This window comes from Triplophysa dalaica, chromosome 16 (genome assembly GCF_015846415.1).
Source record: "Triplophysa dalaica isolate WHDGS20190420 chromosome 16, ASM1584641v1, whole genome shotgun sequence".
Classification (NCBI taxonomy): Eukaryota; Metazoa; Chordata; class Actinopteri; order Cypriniformes; family Nemacheilidae; genus Triplophysa; species Triplophysa dalaica.
In genome coordinates this window covers 8,616,226-8,633,634 of record NC_079557.1, presented here as the reverse complement: position 1 = coordinate 8,633,634, position 17,409 = coordinate 8,616,226, and the positions used below count along the sequence as shown (strand labels likewise).

At 39.2% G+C, this 17,409-nt stretch overlaps 1 protein-coding gene across 1 annotated transcript in view; it reads right to left on the bottom strand.

Moving 5' to 3' along the window:
- The window catches only part of glra4a (glycine receptor, alpha 4a), a 40,660-nt gene extending 24,152 nt beyond the window's left edge, over nt 1–16,508 (bottom strand). The window contains exon 1 of the mRNA XM_056769732.1: nt 16,193–16,508. Within this exon, the coding sequence (XP_056625710.1) occupies nt 16,193–16,260 (68 nt within the window). The 5' untranslated portion in view covers nt 16,261–16,508. The remainder of the gene's footprint in view (nt 1–16,192) is intronic.
- Between the last annotated feature and the right edge of the window lie 901 nt (nt 16,509–17,409).

The following is a 17,409-nucleotide window of genomic DNA, read 5'->3' as shown; positions in this document are numbered from 1 at the left end:
CTACTTTGATATTTCATATGTGCGTTGTTGTGAGCCTATTAAAGATTATTTGAAGGAAAGCTTAAAATCTGATAGTTTCGTAGGTTTTCAAGCATGAAGTCTATGTGTAAATTTCAGACCCTGCCACAAGTGAGGATTTGCTTTCGCAGAAAAGATCTACAGTGTATTTATTCCACCCATAAAATGTGAATAATTGGAGATTATTACGTTTTATAAATTGAGTCATGATTTAATTCCACGCTTTCATTATGTATGAAACTGTGATTCCTTTTTTTAATCTGGTTTTCATTGTCTAATATGTAAGGGATAATGTACAGGCAGCCGGTTGTTATCGCAGAAATAAGCCCCGACAGTGTGATCAGTCTTGTATCAGTATCATACTGAAGGGGCTTATTTCACAATAACAACCGGCTGCTTGTACATTATCCGCTTATTACACGGCTACTTGGCACATGAGAAAAAAACTGGCCATAAAATGTGAATTTGAAATATTTTATCAGCTCATTTTTCCCGAAAGCAGATCTTCTGTGAGGAAAAGGCGTTTAGTTTCAGTTTTAAATTAAGAAACAACGTTCAAATGTCAGGAACAGGCAGATTGGTTGAATCATTTGTAAGTATAATATCATGTGTTATTAAAAGACATATGTATAATATATTTTTGTGTAATATTAAACTCGCACTTTTAAAATGATTTGAAGCATCCGGGTTACTGGGTGTTTTGAGCGGTTGTTATTTGAAAATAAAATGTCGCGACTGGCAAATCAGAATCAAGCATTCAAGTGAGCCGTGTAATAAGAAGTTATATTTGATGACATTAAACCATTCAGTAAGAGAAAGTGTAATAACGGAGGTAATTGGCAAGGCACAAATACTATTCACAATGTCTGCCCCAAATTAAAGAAGAAGGTTACAGTTTTAGATGTCTTGTTCATTGTTTAAGAACCAAATTAATGCTAAAAATTCAGTCTTTTAAAGGAATAACTGTTGAACTGTTGCATAGAACAGTTTCAGCAATTTCAGCCTTGTGTAAAAACTGCACTATTACAGACTTTAAAGCTATACTTCTCCCAAAAAATAAAATTCTGTCATCATTTACTCACCTTCGAGTTATAGTCAATGGGGGGTCAAATCTGTCTGGTTGTAAGCATTCTTCCAAATATCTTTCTCTGTGTTCATCAGAACACAGACATTTATACAGATTTGGAACAACTCGTATGTAAGTAAATGATGACAACATTTTCTTTTTTGGTTGAAGTATCCCTTTAAGGCAACATGCTGAAATGAAAAGCCTCATAAGAGTCCGCTTATGCATGATTTGAGTCCTTATGTTCTTCACAGTAGGTACTTTGCATCAGCATGTGACCCTCAACAAATTGTGCAGGGAAATTGTTTAAATCTAAAACCAATATGGCCGAACAGAAACCAGCTGAGACCAGCAAACCACCTCCAACTGGTTTGTTTAGTTTTTTGGCAGAAATCGTAGTAGAATTCGAGATTCCTCAATAGCATTATATTTTATAGGTACACACAATCCATTGACTTTGTTGAAAGTGTCACAAATCTCACAGCAAACACTTGAATATGTCCAAGTCCTTGCGGTAAACCACACGACAACAGCATCCATTATCATAGTGTATTGGTAATGAAATGTGCATGAGTTTAAAGGGTCAATCCTTTTATATGCCCATTATACAGCCCATAGGAGACTATAGAGATTATCCTTGACTCCATCTCTCTTAAAGGTAGGTCACACTTGAATAATGTAGCTTGTCTCCTCTGCGAGAGACGATGAAGAAAGTAAATCCCTTAATCCATTTGTTTCGCTTTTTGTCAAAGCACTTTGTCATGGCCACAGAGGAACTTTTAGAAAAGGTAACATTGCTGTGTAGTAAGGGAGCGTGCTAAACATTAGAATCACAGCGTTACTCTGCTTTCATTTATTCCAAACACACCCTCTGCACATGACTCGCAAACATATGCTGCTAATTGCCTTTCATTAGGGAGCCAGTGATCAGAAAGCATATTAATTTTCAAAGTGACCACTTTCTGACTTTAGCAAATGCAGGGGAAATTATAGTCATTAGACACCCATGGCTAGAAATCCAGGTTTTGAGGGCTATTAACATTTTATGTGAAGCAGTTTAACAGGTCTTACAACCCGTTATAAAAACACATCGCCGATAATTTTCTGCAGCATTTCGGCTCAATCACATTTCACACTTAGAATCCTTACACCTGTTACTGTAAGTGCAGTAATTCCAGTGGGGGGTCATATATGATAATTTGAGATAAACATGCTATATGTTCGGACTAGAATCTCACCCATGCTTAAAAGTTAATCAGAAATGTTATGGTGATTTTGAAAACAGACAATCTCAGCTTCTCTATTCAATTTGCTGTCCGTCGAAGTATGTTTTTTTCCTTCTTTTGATCAGGGGCACCATAGGGGAATGGGATTTGGTTTTCGCTCTGCAATTTTCAGAGGTGCAGTTGTCTTCGCTGATCTGTGCCCCTTCTGCGATAATGTTCCTTGTGACCATGGAGACACGGGGGATATTGTGTTGGGATGTCAATCACCAAGCACTGACTGGACAGATGCCTTGGCAGAAAAACACGCTTGGGATCTGACACGGCTCATACATACAGGTTAACGCTGCACTTTGTGAAAACAACACTAGAAATAATACAGCGGTCATCTATTTTTATGTAGGACATTCAGGTACTAACTATTTTTCAGTCAATGGACAGATGTTTGAGATTTAAATAAGAGCTCCAGAGGGAGTGTGTATCTAGCACAGAAATACTACGTCACACGTTCACTCGTTTTTTGACAAGTTGACCATGTTAAGCATGAGAAGCCTGCATGTTTAACATTGTACATGAGTAAGAATGCATGAAACACCGTTGCATGCCCCCTTTAATTTCTTAAATTGATATTGAAAATATGTGTTAAGATTGTGTGTATTCGTACTGTACAAAGAACAGTACAAGTAAATGTTATTGGGTTGTCGAATGGAGGTTGAGAGATTATTCCCAAACAGGTTTATTTTTCACTTTTTACAAATCCTGCATCATTATCAACGTTTTAGTAGATTTACAGAAACAAACAGATTGTTCTGCATCTGTGCTGTGTTCCAAAATCATCTCAGTAGAAATGTATTTTATTGCAAAGACAGAGCTCGCATCAAAACTTTATTAAAAGTCTGGCTCAGCTTAAACTATTCACAGCCCACAGTACACGCATTTTAATTCAGAATGAAATCTCTAACCTTGAGGGATTGGGTCTGACATCTCAAAAGACCCCAGATTAAATCATGTTTCACTGCTAAACTAACTTTTTGCCCCCAGCCTTTGTTCCCCTCAGAATCAGAATGTATTTAAGCTTCCCCTTGCTATCATCTTAATACTCTGGTGCGTCACAATTAAGACAGAAACAATTTCTTACTTTCATGTTGCTAATATCCAAATCATATCTGTGCGTTTGGATTAGGGGTGGAAATGTACAGAAAGCATTTTTATTTCATTGTACAGTCTTTTGATCACAGAAATAAATGATGTGAATACATTTCAGATGTGAAACTTTATGCACCATTCATTATTCCTCAATTATCCTGTCAAAAATGAGAGATAATTGACTGTACAATGTGTTATAAACAAATCAACTCTTGTTGCTTGGTTACATAAACTCCTATAGTATTGAAATGAAGCTTTTGTTGTAAATTGCTCACCTGTTTTCATATGTTAATCAAATAGTTTGATTTGACAAAGTCGAATTGAATGTGGCAGCAATCGAATTAACAACAAAAAAGGAATACACTATTTAAACCAGACACAGAGATACAGCAACATAACAGTTAAAATTGAAAGAAAGCTTGTGCGTCTCAGAAGTCTAGCCTTGCGTAGACATACTATGGGTAAGTGGTGATTGCATATTGTCAGTTTGTGAGACAGGGCTCCAGGTTCTATGATTGCTTGGCTGATGGTCCCAGAGCTCTGACAGATAGCTGTGATGGGTCTTTTTGTGACCTGATCTTCTCTGTCAAAGCAATAAGTAGCAGTCTTTCATTTCACCCTCCTACAGGCTTTCATCTCAGCAGGGACCATGCATGGGATTAACTGTCTTGAAGTATTTTAACGACAACATGTTTTAGTATTGATCGGGGTAATCAATACACATCTTTGTAAAAAGCTGTAACGGATGCTTTAGTTAAAGTTTAGGAGCAGACTAGTCTTGCAGCAACTGTATCCTACTAAAGGAGTGGCATTTTGTGTTTTGGATGCTGATTTGTGTTTTGCATGATTTTGCTAGTACACAAGGTACAGCATTTTGTCACTTTCTTTTGAAACCTCATATGTCCAAATTCTGAGAAAATGGAAAAACACTGTACTTTTAAAATGATTGCATACTTTCTAATAATTTGTATTGTTTATATATTTGCAAAACGCAGTGAAAAACATAAAGGGTGGATTATGGCAAAAATGATGGAGATACAAGGTTTCAGAAGGACATGTTAAAAAAACATATTTTTCGAGATCGCTTTAACTACTGCACATGCACATACTGTATGTTGGAAAGGCCGTCACGAGATTCTGTTTAGGGCCCCGCCCAAGAGACTCTTTATCGATTGATGATTGGGTCTTTTTACCGGAAGGCGGGATTAATTTGCTACAGCGGCCATATTGAGCGTTGTAAGAGTGTTTAATAGCAATGGCTTATCTGACACTCTTTGAATCAACAACAATTAGCTATTTAAATCTATTTGTTTTGAAAGTGTACTTTCTGTTTTGTACATTTAAAATCTTAATCTTTCCAGGTAGAAAAAATACATCTAGGTGGCCCAGAATTCCAAGCTGGATCCCTGGATACACACACCCCTAGTTGGGAATCACTAGATCAGCATAAAACAACGTCAGCCGGCCTGAAGGTCCACACTAGTCTGAGTATTTTTTCAGCAGTATATGTAGATTAGACTTTGTGAAAATATGTGAAAGAAATTTGAAATAAAGAGAATCAATCAGAACTGGGAATGAAAAGGAAGGTTTTGTTTGAAATGCATTAGCAATTTTTGGATAGAATCTCTCCGCTCTGCGGTCTCTGCAAAAACAAAACCATCAGCTGAGAGAAGAGAGACTGTCAGAAAAGCACTGGCGTGATGTTTCGCCGTGTGCCTGCCAGCGCAGGTTAATGAAATGAGAGTTCAGAGAAATTGGGCTGGAATTCAGGTGTGACAGAGAAATGAGGGCCAGAAAATGGAAAGGGTTTAATGAGATAAGAGTCTCTGCCTCTCTTCTTTGTGACAGACGATGTGATTTCTTGCTCACTACTTTTCCTCACATGTATGTACACTCACGTCTGTTTTGGACCTGCAGCGAGCTAAGCCGAGATGATGAATGTGTTCTATTATGTGCCTGTGCAGTATGAATATGGATGAAAGTGTCAGTTCTTATCAAGCTCTGGATTATTTGCATAGACTTATGCAAGTTTCTTTACACCCTCCATCTGCTTAAAGATCTGCTGTTTCACACATTTATCGGTTGCTATCTCTGTCTTCCCTTGCTCAGGTAATGAGGCTCTCCTGGCCTCAGGGGCTGTGGCACGCTTGTAGTCGTGGTGGGTCGCTCACACAGTTACCCTCTTGCTTCACCCTTCCCTCAGGAGGTCCAGACTCTGGCTAGCTGGCTCTCATGGGCTTCTGCATTGCCCACGTGTACTGTTTATTCTATTCTAAGGATCTACCACCTTCTCTCGTAGGTCATGCTGTTTGGGTGAAAGATCTACACCCATTTTGGGTGGGTGCAGTGATGTTGGTATAATTTTCCAATATAATGTTGAGTTGAGAAGATAGCTGAATTTGTAATGAATATGCTCAAGTTTAAAGGTAAAGAAAAGTGTAATGGTTGCAAATCCTTGGTGTCAGACTGAAGCCTAATAAATCATTTTTTCTTGATTTTTATCTTTTGAATCAGTTCTTTTGTCAGAATTAGCTAGCAGCTACATTCCAGACACTTGCATGTTCATCATCTGCAAGCTTCAACGGAAGTTAAAAATGTTGACAAATGTTATGTCACTTTGATATCTCACGCATGGAAACGATTTGCATACTATGCATGCCGGATATTGGATTGCACATCGCTATGCAGTTTGCAGTTACAAATAATAACAAATGGTGGATGAGTTGGTAGGCTTCCAGCCCTCAGTGTCTGGAGTCTGTGCAAGTGTAGTGAGGTCAGGATGTTCCGCTCACCTCTATAAAATGAGACACATAGTTCAGCAGTTAGTTTCCACAATCCCAACCTCCCCTCCTCCCCTGAAATAAGCACTTTAATTGGAGTGCTCTCCGATGCACCTTGCAGAACTAGGCATCAAGCTACGGCTGAACACCAGCGGAGTGACAAACGATTTTGTCAGCCGTTGTTGTCCCACAGCAAATGAGTACATTTTGGACCTGGTTCATACTGGAAGAGCTGTAATTAATCTCTATAAACAGAGAAAGTACAGTTGCCCACTTCCTAATCTTACAGGCAGTGTGGGCGGTATGTCATGTACAGGCAACTTGAAAACACTTGCTGTAAAGATAGAAGTCAATACTTTGCTAAAGGGGAGAGGAATGTAGTGTCTAGACTGAGGTTGGCTTCACTCCCAGAAGTTTATGTATAAGTCTAAGTGTCTGTGCAAGACAACTGTGTTTTACTAAAAAAACAGGCTACTATTGTTCTGAATAAGCAACTTCATCTGGTTTAACTTGTTTATAAGATGATTTTAGGGGTTAAAGTAGATCGTTTGATTACCAACATTCTTCAAAATATCTTCTTTTGTGTTCTGAATAGGAAAGTGAGTCATACATGTTTAGAATGACGTGAGGCTAAATAAATTATGAAATAATTGTTTATGTTTTTAGTAACCTATCCCTTTGTTATCACAAGAAACCTGTTGACACAGGCCTTTGGGAAAGCAAAGGGAGCCATCCTTTGGTTGAATGTCGGAATATAATGCATTTAATTTAACATTAATTGTACATCTTAAAGGTTTTATTTAGATTAAATAAATCTTTAAAATTTAAACATATAGTTTAAACAGGAGATAGTTATAAGCACAAGAAAATTGTGGAGTTTATTTTATCTTTGGTGTACCTTGTATAAAGGTGACAATTGTTTTTGATTCAAAGGGTTATAAACTTTTATTTTCAACATTTGTAAAACAGCAGAATCTATAAATAAACACCTGTAATTGCTACGGATTTATGTGTAGAAAAGCTGGTTTGTTCCAGAATTACTACTTGTTGAATCTTGACAGATTTTATGTGCAACATAATCTGATTTAAAGTCTGATTTATACATCAAATTGCAGCTTTGTATGATTTTATTTGTGATGAAAATAACCCAACATGAATTTGGTGAGAAAGCCCAGGTAGTAAAAACATTTAGGACTTTACTAAAACCATTCACTCGCCCATGATGAGGTAAAACAGCTATAGTGGATAAATCCTCTTCGCTTTTAACGATTCTCCTCTAAATCTATAAACAGTGAGCGAGTAAAACCAGACAATAGTTAATCTCCTCTCACTATAATAGCGTTTGAACGTAAAATCCTTACTAGGGAAAGAGTCTCGCAGTGGATAACAGCATGCCACATGTCTCGGATGGCTATACCCTGATTTAACTGCTAGTAGCTCTGTGTGTTTACATGCTGCGTTCAAGCAAGGTGCCTCATCTAGAATGTAAAGTGACACATTATACATAAATAGGATTTATCTGCACTTTCCCAATGTGTGAATGCAAATATTTTCTCTGACCTACAGGAATCCGGTTATGGTCCCATTAGTCAGAGCAAACAATGTTCGATGTAGTCTGTCCAGGAAAGATTGGTGGTCGAAAACCTTCTTTTTAGACAGCAAGGTGAAAATAAAGACAGTTAAGGGGGAAATCAGGTAAAGGGTGCGGGAAGGCCTGATGAGCTGATAATGGGTAATGAATGGGGCATTTGCTTGCAGATGGTTGTGCAAAGACAGATAAAGAGCAAGCCTATATGGTCGTGCATGCCTAATTGAACCTTTTGGTTTTGCTTTATAGCTTATTCTTGTAGGTTAAATACCACAGTTAAACATGTCTTTTCAGGACATTTATGTTCTGTCAGATTTTCAAATCTAGACCAAAAAATAAGCAGTTTTTCAACCCAATACTGGGTCTCAAAGGGACAAACCCAGCAGTTGGGTTTTAAAGGAATTTGCTGGGTCCATTTTTGACCCAGTGCTGGGTTGAAATTTCTGGTGCTTTCGATGGCCATGGTCTGTTCGTCAGCATTATACTCTACATCAAATTGATTCTCATTTTGTAGGCTTCGCTTGACCGCTCAACTCGTGTGAAATCTGACACATGAATGGCAAGCGTCCCTAAACTTTAGTGCATTGTTATGAGATATTTACCCGCGGGGAGGCATTTATCTCAGCGTGCAGAAATACAGACAATTTTTTTTATGCAAAACAGAAAAAACACAATTCACATACATGTTTTGAACCGTGGAGGTCATACGAAACGTTTTAGTATTTTATATTGAGACTTGTGGCATCACTAATATGTATTAGTAAATTAGTAACCATAAGGTTTTGTATTAAAATACTTTGTGACAACTAGCCCCAGTCTCATGCATAACAGAGCCTTTGAAGAGCAGACTTATTTATTAAGTTGTTTTAATGAAGCGTTTAAGGTATGTACCCATATAAAATAAATCAGATTCATACCTTAGGCATTTTAAATTAAGAAAATAGCATGAAAACTTGTCTATTGCATAATATGCATATTCCATATCCATAATGAAGCTTATGGTTGGTAGATTTATATTTTGGATATCAGTCCTCAATTACACAATACAATCTATTGAAGAAAAATTGTGTAAGCCTAGAATAGACTTATTTATTTGATTTGTTTTAAGTTCCACGGTATAATTTAATCTCTTACTGTAATAATACCTACATCTCTGTTTTTCCTTTAAATAGCATATTATGTTACCATAAATACAGACTACTCAGACTTTGTGGCTGCAGGCTTTATGACCTGTTTCATTTTTCTCATCAGGACAGTCTGTCCATCACGCTAATGATTTTAAAGGATTTTCTGATACTGAACTTGTGGCATGACCTCAGGGGTTCAAACCCTGCTTGACCCCCACTGTTGTGTTTCTGTTTCTGTATTTCCATTAGGAACAACCAACTGTCATACAGGATAATGGATAAGGCCATAAGCTAAATAGATCAATAAACCACAATTGTCATGGCAACTGACTGCTGGAGCAAATCTGCAGCAACTAGCGTATCTCTGGTAACTGCCGTGACACAGAAATATCAATAAACCAAACACTGGGCTAGGTTTCTCAGCCCGTCTTGAGGTCAGAGCGTTAGTCAGGCATTTACTGAAAAACTGTGATTAGCGCTATTGAATTTAATTTGTTCCTACAATAGTGGGCCCGAGTGGAGTGGTGCCCTTACGAAGGGTAATAATTTATTCACCATTCAAAGGAATTACACGGCTCCGCTGTGCTTATGCTCTCATTTCATGCTGCTGAAAAAAAGTGCCGCCTCTCTCCCCGACATTGTGTTATCTGACGGGCACAGTTGTAATCCTCACTTCACCTTCCATCTCCCCCCCACCAACCTTCTAAAACTGCTTCGCTAACCACGCATGACATAGGCTAGTGAACAGGAAAGTGAAGCAAAAGATAATAAAGTGAGAGAGTGATGGTGGGTATTGTTTCTTTTGTTTACAAGCGTTCCTAAAATGACTGACCATAATCACATAATCTGTGGAAGCGTGGATTTACAGGTTTTTCTGTTTATTTACGGGTACTGCACTTATTTGTACTGCGCTTTATCTATCTATCTATCTATCTATCTATCTATCTATCTATCTATCTATCTATCTATCTATCTATCTATCTATCTATCTATCTATCTATCTATCTATCTATCTATCTATCTATCTATCTATCTATCTATCTATCTATCTATCTATCTATCCATCCATCCATCCATCCATCCATCCATCCATCCATCCATCCATCCATCCATCCATCCATCCATCCATCCATCCATCCATCTATCTATCTATCTATCTATCCACCCATCGTCAGTCGTCGGTCTGTCTGTCCGTCCGTCCGTACGTCCGTCCATCCATCCAGCATCGTCGTCGGTCTGTCTGTCTATCTGTCTGTCTGTCTGTCTGTCTGTCTATCTATCTATCTATCTATCTATCTATCTATCTATCTATCTATCTATCTATCCATCCATCCATCCATCCAGCATCGTCGTCGGTCTGTCTGTCTATCTGTGTGTCTGTCTATCTATCCATCCATCCATCCATCCATCCATCCATCCATCCAGCATCGTCGTCGGTCTGTCCGTCCGTCCGTCTGTATGTATGTCTGTCCGTCCGTCCGTCCGTCCGTCCGTCCGTCCATCCATCCATCCATCCATCCATCCAGCATAGTCATCGGTCTGTCTGTCCGTCCGTCTGTCCGTCCATCCATCTATCCAGCATCGTCGTCGGTCTGTCTGTCCGTCTGTATGTCCGTCCGTCCATCCATCCATCCATCCATCCATCCATCCATCCTTCAAGCATAGTCATCGGTATGTCTGTCTGTCTGTCTGTGTGTCTGTCTATCTATCCATCCATCCATCCATCCAGCATCGTCGTCGGTCTGTCTGTCCGTCCGTCTGTATGTCTGTCCGTCCATCCGTCCGTCCGTCCGTCCGTCCGTCCATCCATCCATCCATCCAGCATAGTCATCGGTCTGTCTGTCTGTCTGTGTGTCTGCCTATCTATCCATCCATCCATCCATCCATCCAGCATCGTCGTCGGTCTGTCTGACCGTCCGTCTGTATGTCTGTCCGTCCATCCGTCCGTCCATCCATCCATCCATCCATCCATCCATCCATCCATCCATCCATCCATCCAGCATAGTCATCGGTCTGTCTGTCTATCTGGCTGTCTGTCTATCTGGCTGTCTGTCCGTCCATCCATCCATCCATCCATCCATCCATCCATCCATCCATCCAGCATAGTCATCGGTCTGTCTGTCTGTCTGTGTGTCTGCCTATCTATCCATCCATCCATCCATCCATCCAGCATCGTCGTCGGTCTGTCTGTCCATCCGTCTGTATGTCCGTCCATCCATTCATCCATCCATCCATCCATCCATCCATCCATCCATCCATCCAGCATAGTCATCGGTCTGTCTGTCTATCTGTGTGTCTGTCTATCTATCTATCCATCCATCCAGCATCGTCGTCGGTCTGTCTGTCCGTCCGTCTGTATGTCTGTCCGTCCATCCGTCCGTCCGTCCATCCATCCATCCATCCATCCATCCATCCATCCAGCATAGTCATCGGTCTGTCTGTCTATCTGGCTGTCTGTCCGTCCGTCTGTCCGTCCATCCATCCATCCATCCATCCATCCAGCATAGTCATCGGTCTGTCTGTCTATCTGGCTGTCTGTCCGTCCGTCCATCCATCCATCCATCCATCCATCCATCCATCCATCCAGCATAGTCATCGGTCTGTCTGTCTGTCTGTGTGTCTGTCTATCTATCCATCCATCCATCCAGCATCGTCGTCGGTCTGTCTGTCCGTCCGTCTGTATGTCTGTCCGTCCATCCGTCCATCCATCCATCCATACATCCATCCATCCATCCATCCATCCATCCATCCAGCATAGTCATCGGTCTGTCTGTCTATCTGGCTGTCTGTCTGTCCGTCCGTCCGTCCGTCCATCCATCCATCCATCCATCCATCCATCCATCCATCCAGCATCGTCGTCGGTCTGTCTGCCCGTCCGTCTGTATGTCTGTCCATCCGTCCGTCCAGCATAGTCATTGGTCTGTCTGTCCGTCCGTCCATCCATCCATCCATCCATCCATCCAGCATTGTCATCGGTCTGTCTGTTTGTCTATCTGTCTATCTGTCTGTCTGTCCGTCCGTCCGTCCATCCATCCATCCATCCAGCACCGTCGTCGGTCTGTCTGTTTGTCTATCATCGTCTGTCTGTCTGTCTGTCTGTCTATCTATCGTTCTATCGTCGTCTGTCTGTCAGTCTGTCTATCTATTCGGTGACTACATACAGAAAAGACTACTTTATGTACTTTTGATTGCGCTGAAAGTATTTGTTCACTGTTACAACCTCCAAAAGGTTCTTTCCAGTATGGTTTCAATCTGCCAAACCGCGAGCAGGATCCCACGAGCCCGTTATTTAAATGAAGGCCTGTGACCCAACCGCATTAGTTACACTTGGTGCTGCGTTTCACCTGCAGTGGTTCTGGATGAAAGCTGGCAGTGAAAGGAAATTAATTTAGCCACAGCCCACAGGCTATGCACTCGGGCTCAAATCTTCTTGGCCAGGTTAAGAGTCAAGTGGCACAAATCTAAGACAATGGTTTATGTTTGGAAACAGATCTGCTGGCATCTGGTTTAATGCTGATGTATTATCTATGTTCAACCTGTTAATGTTAATGCATTAAGGGAAAATGACATTAGAATTTTCTTTTTGCTACAGTTTTGCTTGACTATCTTAAACATATATAATCAATCCGGGGAATGCATTTTCATTTTCATTTTGCAACTTAAATAGCGTTAAAAATATCAATTTAAATAACATTAAAACTAGTGTAGGAACTTACAAATGGAATTTTTATTTTCATTTTGCACCTAATGTTGCACATACGTTATTTGAAATGTATATTTAGATACACAATTGCATTGTCAATTTACAGACTGCATTGCCATTTTGCATATTACATTGCAAATTGAATTTTGCACCACATATGCTTCCATAATTATCAGCTGGTCTTACATTTTTTCCCCACAGTTTTGTTGAATCCCAGGGTCAAATCTGCTTTGGTGTGTACTGCTCTCCATATTGGTGTGTGCTCTCTTTCTCTCTCTCTCTCTCTGTTTGCAATGTGGAGTTTGCTGAGGTAAATAGGTAAATATTTAGGGTTGAGGTGAGAAATTGGTTTGTGTTGGGGAAAAAAATGTTGAATCGGTTGTTAAATCCTGATTAGCCAACGCAAACTCATGGTAATTTCATAAGTGTTTAAGTGGCCGAATCTGTACATTTTAAATGAATGAACGAATTATACATTTATATAACAGTTTACTATCTACTACTGTACACCCAAAGCACCACAAACATACTAGGAGTCTCGGTTTATATCATATTTTTTGTTTTATAATCAGATCACATTTTGATATAATCTGCCTCTATGCCAGTGATGGTTAAATTTAGAGGTGGGGTTGAGGCTTTGTTATTGCTTTTTTTCTAATAATTGTAAGTTTTTGACTCAATTTTGTCAAATTCGAACTCATTTGCATTTACAAACTCTTTGTATAATACTAGAAAACAAATTATAAGGAAATAGGAAATATAAAGGAAATATAATATAATAAATATAAAGGAAAAGTTCAGCTCAAAATCAAAATTTAGTTATTTTTTACTCACTCACATGACGTTTAACATGTTCTAAGAAGTTCAATTGAGCGGATGGACCAATGTCTTTACTTTTCTGCACCTTGACAACAACTATAATCATGATGTATATGATGAGGGCGGGAAATCTCTAAAATGTCCATAAAATATCTTAATTTGTGTTCCGAAGACGGCGGGAGGTCTTAAAACATTTTGTCATATGGGTGAGTAAAAAATAACACAATTTTGATTTTGAGGTGAAATTTTCCTTTATTGTTGCTCCTGTAAAAAAATTGTTTGTTCAACTTAAAAATATTAGTTAACACAACTAATTTGCATTATATTGAGTTAACTACTATTTTAAGTTGAATTGACTGAAATTGTTATGGCAACCGGGGAACTTTTTAATAATACCAACAAATACTTTTTTACAGTAATGGTCTACAGTTAGACCAATACATTTGACTTGATTTCTTTCTTTATTTAGTGTTTAAAAAGTGTCATGTAATGCGGAACAAAGTCAAGATTGTCAATCCTGTTAGCATGGACGGTTTCTAAAACTTTTCTTGCTACGATATAAATATAATACATGAAACTTTATTTGTCAAGATGTTATTTTGCACTCTTTTTACAATAGTTGGCATCTGAGCATGGATTTCCGGCTTGGAGTTGTGAACCTGTGTTATAGCAAAGAAGTCAAGTTTGGCACACCCTCTGCTTATTTATGGACATCTCATCTTAAATTGAAGTATTGTCTCTGAGATGAAATTATGTACTTCTTCATAATAGATTAGAGACACATAGTTTAGCTTGAGCTAAACAAGCTTCACAGTTTTTTCCCTCTCAGCAGTGCAGCGAGCAGACACGCTTACATTATCATACAAATCCCACTGTCTCTGATGTGACGGATGGCTTTATTTCACACAGCGCTAGTTGGCCTTTCAAACTAAGTTAGTCTTTTGTCTCAAGGTAATTTGTATCCCGTTTCCCTCACGGTAAAACCTGGCTCAATACTTTCATCACCAAATGAAAGCTGTCCATGACTTAATCATCGCTCACCTTTAAACCTCACAGATATTCTGAAGCTTCTGTTTTCCCCGCTGTTTATGTTTAATAAATCCCCAGCACTTTCTCTGGTCTTGTTGCTCGGTAGAAAAAATCTTACGGAATAGCAGAGAGGGAGAATGTGAATCTCTAATGCTCTTGTCTGTCCTCCCAGAGCTGTAGACAGAACTCCTGACCGACTACCTGCTAATCAGCCACCTGCTGGATTTATGCCCACAGCCCAGAGTCGGACAGCTCAACCCAAACACCGCTCATTTCTTCCTCCAGTCGCCCACACAGCGTCTGCAGGCTGACAGAACTAAGGTATGTCAACGCCACAGGCCCTTCAAACCAGCACTGACGTTGGAATCATACCTACAGTACAGAAACCAGCATCTCTGCCCTCGTGTGTTAATGTTATATGTGAGATGCCATAAGACTGAACATATTCCTCTGCCAGTCACTGTCTTCCTTTGCTTTCTCAAGCACCTTGACTGGTTTTGCCGTCTTTTTGCATCATCCGCAACCCAAGAATTCCTCCTAGGTCTTGTAATCTCATATTGAATGAATTGACTCAATCTTCTCATCCCTCACTGCTGATTTCTCAATGGAGTTCCCGTCTTTGACTTTCTCACGGAGCGGACGCTCATCGGCAGACCCAGGTTTTTGGGATTATGCAAATTGGACTCCAGCCTGTTCACACCTGGATGCAATGGGGCGTGAAACAGGGAGTCCAGAAACTTTTCGCTTTTTTCGATTAGGGAGAGTTCAAAATGAGAGAGAGATAATTAAGACAGTTTTGCAGATTCTATAAACCGTGGCATGCTGGTTTTGTCTGTGCTATGTCAAGTAGCCATATGATTAAAACTGGTGTTTTTTCTGAATCTTTCATATTCTTTCAGATCGTTCTTTTTGGCATGTATAAATAAAATATTGAGACGCAACCCTTGTGGTGAGCTAATGAGTTTTGTGCTGTTGGATATTGTTTAGTGGTTTTCCGAAGCACTCCAGGATATCAGCGATATCATAAAATATTCTCATTTTATCTGAACAATACATGCAATCAAACTTTTTTTCTTTCAGCAATGAGCTCATGTCTGGAGAATATTTTTTGGATACATTTTGGAAATTTGTTTGGCAGTTTAAAAGTCTGACGACATTTCTGTGTAACAGTTTGTAAGAATGTAGGAAGACAATCATATTCTCTGTTAAAAAAAAATCTATGTTTAAATAAACCAGTGACTTGTGTGATCAAAAATCAAAAAATCATCTAAAAATTATACAAGCACAACTCTTATTCACATTACAAGTTACAAAGAGTTACAAAAGTGAAAAGGTGCAGTTAGTCTTTGTTCTTTACCTTCATATTTTGAACTGAATCAAAGCAGTTTCCATGTGAAGCACAATTTCAGGTTCTACCTCACAAAATATTTTTTTCTTTCAATCAAAGATTAATTTAAGTGTATAATCACTACATACAGGTTGGTTTGGCTTCAGGGATCAGATACTGTTTGAATGTTTGATGATTCATATTTGACTCTAAATCGCTCCCGGTTACTCTCAAGGCAATACACTGACATACTCTCACAAAAGATGTCCATTCTTAAATAATTAGAAATGAAGAAAAGTGAAGAGATTTCCACACAAAACACACAATCACACAGAAGACATCCAATTAAAAACCTCCACGTCTTACCTGATAAATCCCCCTTGGAAAAAGAAAAAAGACAACACATATAAAATCCTTATGACCGTAGGGAGCATTCTCTTTCTCAGTCCGTCTCTCCCAGACCGTCTGAAGAAGTTACAGTCTACAGGATTACCAAATCCAAAGAAAAGCTGGGAAAACTGGACAGGAACGCATTGTCTTGCGGAGTGATCCAAACCTGTCTGAGAAAACTTCTTCTGCCTTTTTCTTCCTCACTTGTTTGTGCTGGAAAATCCACCACAGTGTCCTCCCGTCAGATGCCAGTGAGAATAGGTGAGGGAGAAAGCATGTGTGCGTGTGTCTGCGTGTGTGTTTTGAAGGGAGTATGTGCTTTCTCTTTCTTTCCCCCTCTTTTTTATGGCAAGCTGCTCGCTCTAGGAATTATAACGGAGAGGATTTAAAGGGCCAGCAGCACATTTGAAGGCAGAGAGGCTGCGTGTGGGGAGCCCGCTGAGAAGAGAAGAAGGGAGAGCTAGATCTGAGACATCAGAGCGAGTGCTGGAGATTTTCTTTCTCCCTTTGTTTACGTTGGCTTATTTTGTGGTTGTTTATTTCCTTCTCTCTGTTTTGGTGAGGAGGTGTTACTGCTTCAAAGGATTTTTCAGTTTCACAGATGTGTGTATTTCTAGAAAAAGCAAAAAAAGAGCTAGAAACAGAAGGAATAGATCTGGCTATTTTAACATGTTGTTTTTGATACTGATATTTGAAAGATGGTTTGTACGGTAACTGGATCACATACTGGTTATTATGGACATATAATGAGACAAATTCTGCCCAGGTCTGTTTGAGGTTGAATAAGGGGACACAGGGTCAAATGCTAACTTAAAAATACAGCGTTTGACATTTAGAGTTATGTGCAGTCCTTGAACCTGCTATAAGGTTTCACTGAAACTCTTAGAGAATGTGTCTATGTATTGAACTATATGAAATAAACATACATTATTGGAAAAGGGAAAGGTTTTTTTGAGAGATGCCACGCTTACAGCTACAGAAAAAATTATTCATCATTTTATCAGCATTTCTGGATGTATTGTGTCCATTCCAGTCCAGTGTCTGTTAAATTTTAACAAAATCAAGTAACAAAGTCATCTAACAGCAATGTGAAAGACTGAAATCATTACTTTTGCTAAACAACTGTACAAATATTACTATTGTGTTGTTTAAAAGTGAATATGAAGTTGTTTACTTTACAGTATTTGAGGTCT